The sequence below is a fragment of the Sinocyclocheilus rhinocerous genome, unplaced genomic scaffold (genome assembly GCF_001515625.1).
Source record: "Sinocyclocheilus rhinocerous isolate Xijiao unplaced genomic scaffold, SAMN03320098_v1.1 scaffold675, whole genome shotgun sequence".
Classification (NCBI taxonomy): domain Eukaryota; kingdom Metazoa; phylum Chordata; class Actinopteri; order Cypriniformes; family Cyprinidae; genus Sinocyclocheilus; species Sinocyclocheilus rhinocerous.
This window is the reverse complement of record NW_015629520.1, coordinates 693,218-703,661: the sequence shown is the minus strand read 5'-3', so window position 1 is coordinate 703,661 and position 10,444 is coordinate 693,218. Positions and strand designations below refer to the sequence as shown.

Genomic DNA, 10,444 nt, shown 5'->3' with positions numbered 1-10,444 from the left:
AAATCAAATCAATTTGAGCACGATTTAAACCCGGATGATTGTAAGCACTCTAAGTTCGTCTGCCTTGGGAAAGCTAGCGTGTCTCCGACATAGTGATAACACTCGTTGCCTTCTCTAGTGCAGCTCAACCAGGTCTCGTCCCATTCGTCGATCTTTGTGATATCACAAATCCCGGAAAATATGCGTTGTAGTCCAAACGAGTCGTTCTCTGTAGTTTTTGAAAAGTGATTTCTGTTAAATAAAATATCACCTTTTGAAGTGGACTTTGCGCTTAGTAACTTTGTATATCTTTTTTATGCTCAAACAGCAACATTACAGACTAACTAAAGTTGAAAAAGTGAAAAATCATAATAGGACCCCTTTAATACTAGGGCTGTCAAATCGATTAATCACATCCAGACTAAAAATTAGTTTTGTGGAATATGTCTGTGTACTGTGTATTTATAAATATATTTATATATTTATATATACATACATCATACAAACACACATATATATATATATATATATAAGTATTTCTTAAATGTATACATGTATGTGTGTGTATATATATATATATATATATATATATATGTACACAGTACATACACATTACGTAAACAAACTTTTATTTTGGATACGATTAATAGCGATTAATCGTTTTTACAGCCCTAGTACATATTAAAAACAAACACATTCTCATCTGTGAAAAGTTGTCACATTTCTTTGATAATTTACATGTCAGTGGTTTTTACAACCCGAGGCTGCACAATGTAGTGGCATCTTGGAAAACCCATTGATTTTTACTGTGAGTGATGACACATTGAGCAAGATAACATTCCAAGATAGCGGACACGTCATCGTGTCTGATGCAGTTGAATGTGGCATCTACCTATACATATCTACACAGTCTAAACATACATTTAATTTTCAGATTGACAGTGGACACTGACTGGTAACTGTGATTTTTGACTTGAACATGACTCTCAGTAGTTATCAATAATCAAAATAAAGGTAATATCAATTTTGTGTGTGTGTATGTGAAATTTCTACAGTTACAACTACTCTTAAACTTCTTGCTGGTACTTAAGTCACTGCTATGGCAACCGAAGTAGATATAATTGAATATTGACTACACTGTCCATGATAATGTTGTCATTTACAAAAGGTGGTCAGTCCTAGAGATCAGACTTGGTAAGAAAAATCAGGTTTATGTGCCGTAACAAACAGCCTAAGTGTGTTATTGAGCGGAGGGCTAATGTAGTGCTAAGTGCTCATGTGTGCTGGTTTGTGTTGATGTCTGCAGTACTCACAGAAAGAAGACAAATATGAGGAGGAGATCAAGGTCCTCACTGACAAACTGAAGGAGGTATGAACATCTTTATCACATGATATTTAGTCATCCTTCTGTCCAGGGGAGGCTAGTATATCAAGTCTTACTTGACTATATAAATAGTTTTAGATTACCATCATGGTGTATACATCACATATAATAATTATTTATATGATTAAAAAAAAAAAACGTAAATGTTCTGGGCATTTAAATCATTTATTAGCTAGAAATGACTGACTTTTTTTTCTGCTGCAGGCCGAGACCCGTGCCGAGTTCGCTGAGAGGTCAGTCGCCAAGCTTGAGAAGACCATTGATGACCTTGAAGGTACGACTTTAATTTTCATTCATTCATGTAATTTCAGTCCCTGTCCCATTTTTATTCATGCGTGTGATTGTGAAGTATTCAGAGCTTCAGGTCATAAAGCCTTCAACCTTTTAATTCTCTACTGTCATTCTGTTCCTCAAACCTTCCGCCCTACTGGCCTTCTTTCAGCTTTCTTATCGTTCAGTCGCACAGTTAAGCATTACTTCTTGCGAAGAGACCAGTCATTGTGCAGATCCACACACAGACTTCACATTGTTTTATAAGATGACACCCGTGTTATTGAGGTGTAATTACACGCAGCATTTAAACTCGATTAGGCTTTTATGAGCTGCTGTTAAATAGTCTTCTCCTGTCCTGCTCATTTGGATTTACACAAGCTCAAGTTAATTTTCATAACTGTACTGCCGTGTTTGCACTTTAATGTATCTGTGATAATTCAACATCCTGGTCAATGAGGCATCAGTAAGAACCTTAACAGGGATAGTTTATCCAAAAATGAAAACTGTTATTTATTCGCCTTCATGTCGAACCTGTTTGATTTCATTTACTTCTGTGGAACATGAACAAAGTTCACATATGAATTCCCAGAGGGCTTCTTTCCCACTTTTCCCATAATAGGAGCTGATAATGAGTCCCAAAATGACAATAAAATCACCATGAAAGAATATTTACACAACTGTTCAAAAAAAACTGTTCATTTTTTTTTTTTTTTTACACAAAAAAAAATTGTTCAGAGAGGACGCATTAACTTGATCAAAAGTTATAGTTCAGATATTTATAATGTTACATTAGATTTCTGTTTTACATAAATACCCTTTAAATAAACTTTGTATTCATTAAAGAATCCTGAAAAAAAAGTGAATCATGGTATCCACAAAAATAAGCAGCACAACTGTTTTCAGCATTGATAAGAAATGTTTCTTGAGCAGCAAATCAGCAAATTATTATAATTTCTGAAGGATCATGTGACACTGAAGACTGTAGTAATGATGTTGAAAATTCAGCTTTGCCATCACAGGAATAAATTACGTTTTAAAATTCTATTTAATTGAATTTAATATTCAAATAGAAAACAGTTTTAGTTATTTTAAATTGTAGTAATATTTTAAATGTTTTCTGTATTTTTGATCAAATAAATGCAGCCTTGGTGACTGAGCATAAGACACTTTTTTCAAAAACATAAAAATCTTACCGACCCCAAATTTTTAAACCGTAATGAATTTATTTTATATTATTGGCATGTGCTAACACAACCTTTGACATACTGTAAAACATACTGTAAAAGCAGTGTATGACTTGTGCACTATAAAAAAGTATGCAAAATATTCTCGACATGGAGGTTTGATATCAATAACAAGAAACACGGAAACCAGTGACACCTGGAATAACATCTAGACAAGCCATATCTGAATTGAATGAGATTTAAGAGCTACAACAGGCTTGAAAAGAGTGTTCTGGGCGTTTTGCAGAAATGAAATAGTTTTCCACTGAAGAATGAAAGTCATGCCGGTTTTGAGGGTGAATAAATGATGACAGATTTCATTTAACATCTTGTTCAGTAAGTGACCTGCGAGCGACCCAGTTTGGTATTTCACGGTGGCTCTGACGAATGTGTCATGGTCTTTGCCTTGTGTTTCAGTTCCTTTCCATTCCTCCTTAACTTTATTTTCTGTTTTCCCTCCACCTCTCGCTGTCTGTCACTCTGTTCACCGGGGCCTGTCTTGCCACTGGATTGGATGCTTCACTCCTGCACCTGTTTTTATCCCTTCCCTCCACCTCTTCCTCTCCACCCTTCTCTGTCTCCCCTCCATCAAACACACCGTCCTGAATCCCGATAGATGAGTTGTATTCCCAGAAACTCAAGTACAAAGCCATCAGCGAGGAGCTGGACCACGCTCTCAACGACATGACTTCAATGTAATTCATCTGCGGTCTCTGCCTGTGCCCCTCCCCCATTACCCATAATTCCCCTCTCACCCGCTCTAAATAAGGTCTTGTATCTTCATTCTTTTTAAAACTCTATCTCTGTAACTCTTCAAGACTTATGGTTCCTGTACTGTTATTTGAGGTATTTGAAGTATTTTGCTTATTGCAAATCCATCCATGTGTTAATGTTAAGGCCATGGCTTGTAGAGTCAGTGTATAGGAGTTTTGTGATTTGAGTTCATAACTATTGCATTACTTTTTTAAATAATCTTGTGAGAAAACAAAACTTCTAACTCAAAACTTTGGTTACATTTTTGCTACTAAGGCTGGGTGATACAGCTTTAAGTTTATTTATATTTTGTTATATAAATGTAAAATAAAAATTTGTAAAAAAAATATTAAATAAAAATTTTTAAATATATATTAAATTAAAATATTGAAATGTTTGAGAAAACGTTTAAAAAAAAAGTATAAAAAATGAAATATTTTTTCCACTAAATGCTAAATAAATGAAGTTTGAGTTCAGTAAAGATGCTAAAATTAAAAATAATATAAATTAATAAATATATGAAAATGTATATTATTAATTATTAGATTAGAAATGATAGAAAATATTACTAGTCTTCAGCAAGGATGCATTAAATTGTTTACTATTACTGTTCTTTTGAAACATTTAAAGGAACATATTAAAAGATTTGTAAATAAATTTTTTTTTTTTTTTTACAAAAATATTAAGCGGCAAAAACTGTTTGCAACATTAAGAAATGTTTCTTCATCACCAAGTCAGCATATTAGCATGATTTCTGAAGGATCATGTGACACTGAAGACTGGAGCAATGATGCTGAAAATTCAGCTTTGCATCACAGGAATAAATTACATTTTAAAATATATTCAAATAGAGCAACTGTTATTTTAAATTGTAGTAATATTTCACAATTTTTCTTGGTGTACATGCGTCTTTCAAAAACAGTGAAATCTTACCAACCCCAAACATTTGAAAAGGTAGGGCATATTTTTAACGAAAACATTTTGACACCGGGATTTCTGTGGGAAAAAAGTCATCACTGAATCAAAGTCGGTTTAAACCGATTCACTGAAAAATGATTCATGAAAGCGAACTGAATTTCCTGATATTGCTGCTATTCTGACTTAAGAAATCCATCTAATCTCAAAGTCATTTAACTATCTTTATGAAAGTTAAACAAGTAATTGTATAACACAATAATATAGAGAGCTTTCTAAAGATGGACTATATGACCCAGCCCTACTGGCAGTACTGTGAAGTCTTAACCCCAAAGCAAGTGATGTATAGTCAGAAATGCTCCACGTTTTTACAGTGGGAAGCGTTTCATGCTCAGTGACTTCCTGTGTGTGGTGTTTTCCTCTCCTTTGGTGTAAAATTGATCTACTAACAAGGTCGTCTTCTGTTCAGAAGACAGGCCCACAGCCTGCTGTGTAGAGATGCTTTCTGATCGTATCTGTCGTGTCATATGTAGTAGTTGTTTAGGAGCGTGAGCTGCTTGGTAAGTCAGCCGTGAAGTTGTTTGGCTCCCCTCTATGGCCATTCAGCATTTATCAAGGATATAGCGTTAGCCGAATATGTTTCTGATATCAGAGATTAATGGAGACTCTAGAATAAATAAGCATCGTGGCTCCTGTATGTGGTGGTTTCTTCCCTCTTCTTGTGTTTGATGGCTTTCTCTGTCCCTTCCATCACCTTTTTTTCTTACTTTTCCTCCCTGCGCAGATAAATTGTTCATCAAAGACGCGTCCCGCCGGCTGAATGACTTCACTCTGCTCTTTCCAGCCTTTCTTTTCCTCTCATCCCTCTACATTGTGTTTTGTTATCCATCTATTCTTGTACAGAACCTTTAATTATTTTGGCCTTATGTAAAACTATGTAAACATCTCATTTTTGTCCTTTTTGTTCTTTATTTTCTTTTCAGTTCTATGTGCTTTTATTGCTGTGGCTCTAATAAAGTCAGAAGCACTGGTAGAAGTCATGGGTTTCTTCTATGGTTAATATATGAGACGTTATAGCAAGGAGAACGTGAGCTCTTGGTTCTTAATAAAGGTGATATTTTCATGTGGGGAAAGTTCCTAAAGCGCTGCACGTTGGTTTCCCCATATTTACATGTTAGGCAAATTCCTTCTCTCCTACTATTCAAATATCTGTGGCTTTTTAATCAGGTTTTCTCATGGAAGTAGATGACGGTCAATTCTGTTCTAACGTCTGTTCATTAAACCGCATGATTACCTGTCGTTTATAAGCTGTGTTTGTTACTGCACTAGTAGTAAATGTTCAACAAAAAAAGTATCCACCTCTGCCTAAATTCACCTGTGCCGATAAACCTATTCTCTCAATTTGCGAATGGAGAGGCTTCACAAGCTAGCATCACCAATACTTAGGGTTGTGGTTTTAAACAAACCCCAAAACCAAAATATAAGTATTAAACGCCACTGAAAATGAATCATACATCAAATTGTGCTGCGTGTTGAGGAGAGATCTCATAGACTTGCATTAAGAGAGCAGATCTGAGCCATTTGGGAATATTATGTCTAATATTCGGAGCACCCTAGCAACCGTTTCTTCAGAAAATCTAAAAGTTATATTTCTATATTATGTAATAACACCCTATTATTATTATACCTAATCTGGGTCAATTGTTGCTATAAGGGTGTTTTAAAACATTCCCCACTTCTTACTGAAGGACAGCAGTGTTGCAATAGATATCTTTCATATTTCATAATTTTACAGTTAAAAAAAATGTTACATTTTTAAAGTTGTAAAATGTATATATAAATTTGAGTTATTTTTATTTATTTTATTTATGGTTTTATTTTTTAAGTGTTTTATGCATTTTATCGTCAAATGCATGTGTTGTCACTAGTGAAAATAGACGTTTTCACTTCGGGTGACTGCTTTTGTTTTCTCAAAGTCAGCTCTAAGCTCCCAATCTGCTGTTTACATATTTTACGAAGGCATGAGAATTCAAATTTAAATACGGTGAATGTCATCCCATCCTAGTTAGGGATCTACAATAAGGTTTTTTCCCTTCTACTTTCTTTGTGGCATGAATATACTGTGTGTGTGTGTTTATATATATATATATATATATATGCATAGCCAATGATACGATACATTAAAGATACATATGAAGTAACTACCAGTGCAATACGATTCACCCCTATTACGATGCAGTGGAAAAAAGTATGATGCCATGCAATTCAATATGGTATAGATAATTTGCTTTTATTTCTTTGGTTCATTATAATTATTTGGTGGAAGATGCAGCTCTACCACTGCCATGATAATCTATATTCTGTGTGACTCTCAGGACACGCCTCGGTCTCTGTAGTGTTGTGATGCGTCATATTCACGTAACAGCAGAGGTGATGAGAGAACGCGCTACATATAAAATATTGGTCACAAATTATTGGTCACTTTCTAAATAATAAAAGTATAGTGCATCTACTAATAATTATATATAAATAAATCAGTTTTTACTGATACAAATATGTTAGATTCGATGCATCGCGATACAAATGCCAACTTGTATCCAATGCACAATTTTTTTTTTTTTAGATCAGTTTTTTACTGATACAAATATGTTAGATTCGATGCATCGCGATCAACTTGTATCCAATGCACAATTTTTTTTTTTTTTTTAGATCAGTGTATTGCATTGCTAACTTTTATGCTGATGAACCGATGCAAATTGGTGAATCTTGCCATCCCCAATAAATAAATAAAAAATGTGTATATATATATTACATTTCGAGCAGTTACTCTTGAATAAAATATACTTAATTTTATTAGGCTTTTAATTTGTGGGTATATTTTTAATTTACATTAAATTTTGTTAAGCGCAATATTTTTTCTAATAGCTGAAATTGTGTAATATGGGTATAATGTAACTGAAAATGATTGCATACGGTGATTTACTTCCTGAAATTAATGATTTGTTCAACATTTCCAAGACCGTCACAAGTAATTTTCACAATTTTGCAACAACTTCGTCTATGTCCATCAGCCGCACACACTCACTGTATGACTGCTGTTGCACTGGGCCGTTCTTATTGTTGAGCTCTGCTAGTGAGTATATATGAGCTCTTCCAAACAGCTCTGTGTCCTGCTGTCTAATCCCATCAGATTCACCTCCTCCAGGTTGGTTTGAGTCTGAGTAAACCATGAAATGCTACTAACCTCCAGCTCTTCTCATTTCTTCTTCACTCTGTTCTTTCTGTTTCTTTCTCTCTCTTTCTGCTCCTGTAGACCATCTCTACCAGCAACTCGAGAAAAACCGCCTTCTCTCTAACGAGCTAAGAATGGCCTTGAATGAGGACTAATATAGTGGACTTTATTTTTTGTTTCTTATCACCAAATGGTGTCTAAAATGAATGCTGTTGTGAATGAAGGTTCAAGGAACGTGTTTTTGTAACAGTTACTCTCTTGCTGCCTTCAAGTCATGTTGGAAAGATCATGATTACAAGTTGAGATTTACCACAAAATAACAAATTGTTGGTATGTTGCATTTTGTGCACTATTGTTTTTTTTTAAATTAATATTTAAACCAATTTTAAATTATACATTAATTTTAAATACTTAATTTATTTATTACATTGTTTTTCTCTTTGCTGTTCAAAAAAACTGTTCAAGAAAAAAATCCAAAGCCATCCTTGTATTTAAAATATAAAATTATTACATAGTGTGTATTTATAATACACACATACACAATTTAATATTAATTAAAATATTTAAACTATAGTATTACATGTAAAATTTAATATACAGCAAATATTAAATATTTAAACAATATATTATAAATTTAATATATTTAGATATTTAAATATATTAAATCTTGGGCTTCTAATCTTTCAAATGATATATGATTTATGATGATTACTAAAAGATTTGATAGAGAAAAAATACAACAAAAAAAGAGCGCCAAACGTCCCACAGGTGGGACGGTGACAGTTAAGGGGTTTTAATTGTCAAGGATAACCCTTCCTGACTTTGTTCACACTTTATATTTAATAATAATAATAATAATAATATATTTTGAAAAATTTTTTTTTTTAAATTATTAATATGCATTGTATAAATTCTATTCTTTATTCCGAATTATGTCGTGGAAAGAAAAAGAGAATAAACATCCTAGCGTTGTTATTCAGTGAAAGAGAAATTGATCAATGCGTTTTATTGCAAACCAAAATCATTAAATTGCAACTTCCGAACTCGTCCCAGAAGGACTTGAAGGCAGCATTTGGATAATGGATGGCTACCACTTAAATCAGGATGTCATCTAATGCCTTTTGCTGTATGCAAGAGTCAGCACTCTTTAACTGTGTCCGTTATACATTTATATATTAACACCTGTATATCACTATGTGTATATATAATGTATCTCTGCTATGGATATTTCTATGAAAGCATGAACCGAGTGTGTGAAGTATGTATGTTACAGGACTATGCTCAAGGCATCCACTGCATGTTATTGCCTACATGCTTTGCATTGATATTAACATGTCTTTCACTTGATGTTCTAACAGAGAAACTCTCACATGCTAAAGAAGAAACCCTCGATATGAACCAGATGTTGGAACAGACTCTATTGGAGCTGAATAACATGTGAATCCTGCTCATGTAATCATGACGATGTCTGCATTTTGTCTTTTTTTTTTTTTTTTTTCATCCTGACAATTATCAGATTGAGTAACATGTGCCATTTGTTACAAAAGCTTTAGTTTTCCTTGTATTTTATTTTATTTTTATGTAATATTATGGTACATGTTTGTTTTATTCTGGTTGTGCACAAGTGAAACAAAGTTAGCAACAATTGCACTTCAATATATGCACATAACGGTTCTAGTGGACACGTCGAGTCTGAAGCCAAGTTGAATTGAAATTGAAAGGTTTTGCTTTTATCGTGTACGTGGGATTAAATTGTCCTATGTATACTGGTGCTACTGTGAAGGCGGATGTCTAGCAGTGTGTAGCTTATAGTGGTTTATGATTAAATATATACACTTTTTTTTTCTAATTTGGATATCAGTCTTTGTGCCAATATTTAGCCCTAAAGGGACTTCTTTACACTCCAACTTTTATTTATTTTTGTTTTCCCTCCCGTTTTGATACGAGATGTCAGGCAACGTGTTTTTTTTTTTTTGCTGAGTTCGCTTACGCCGAAAACCATGTGGTTCAAAATGTGCTCGTTTTGAATTTGAAAAATATGATGAAATCATATTTGGTTGTGCCTCGTTCATTTTAGTCATTTTAAATGTAGGTGTATTAAATGTATGTCATACAGAAATGTACAAAGCTAAAATAAATATAAATAAAACCACTCCGTTTGACATTTTCTAAAGCCTGGGGTCTGTCTTTGAGGTGTTAGTGCTTCAAATTTTATATTTGATGATTCTGTTGCATAAATGTCTCACTGGAGACAAGATTTCAGTTGTAATGTCTAAGCAGTTGGAAGGTGTGTGAAGTAACCGAATGCGTTCAGACGGTTAAAACCACTTGATTACAAAACCAGACCATTTCAGCCAAAGTCTTTCTTGAGGCTTTACTGTTCAAACTGATGCAACATTTGTGTTGTTGGCAATAGTGCTGCATGATAATGTCAAGGTGACGTTTTAGCTTATCAGTGTTTTGACTGGCGATCTGATGGCGGCTATTTCAAACTGTAAACAAACTATTATTGAGCTTTAAGTTGGACAAATTCAGGGTTGTTGTTGACTGTTTCAGCATATCTTGACAAAATGAATGCTATAAGAATCCACTTAACGTGAATAAAAATGGCTAATATAAATATTACACAATTATGAATATATGTTGTGTATGTATAATTATATGTATGTATGTATATATATATAT

At 33.6% G+C, this 10,444-nt stretch overlaps 1 protein-coding gene across 11 annotated transcripts in view; it reads left to right on the top strand.

The window, feature by feature from the left end:
• Nucleotides 1-9,925, top strand: part of LOC107739081 (tropomyosin alpha-1 chain-like) — a 25,419-nt gene extending 15,494 nt beyond the window's left edge. For 5 of the 11 annotated variants that reach the window (XM_016551068.1, XM_016551070.1, XM_016551071.1 and 2 more), the window contains 3 exons: nucleotides 1,286-1,348; nucleotides 1,568-1,637; nucleotides 9,118-9,925. In XM_016551068.1, the coding sequence (XP_016406554.1) occupies nucleotides 1,286-1,348; nucleotides 1,568-1,637; nucleotides 9,118-9,200 (216 nt within the window). In that variant the 3' untranslated portion in view covers nucleotides 9,201-9,925. Of the gene's footprint in view, nucleotides 1-1,285; nucleotides 1,349-1,567; nucleotides 1,638-3,475; nucleotides 3,559-5,311; nucleotides 5,566-9,117 lie in introns of those variants that run through there. The other 6 variants (XM_016551064.1, XM_016551065.1, XM_016551072.1 and 3 more) reach the window with 2 other exon arrangements.
• The last annotated feature ends 519 nt before the right edge of the window (nucleotides 9,926-10,444 follow it).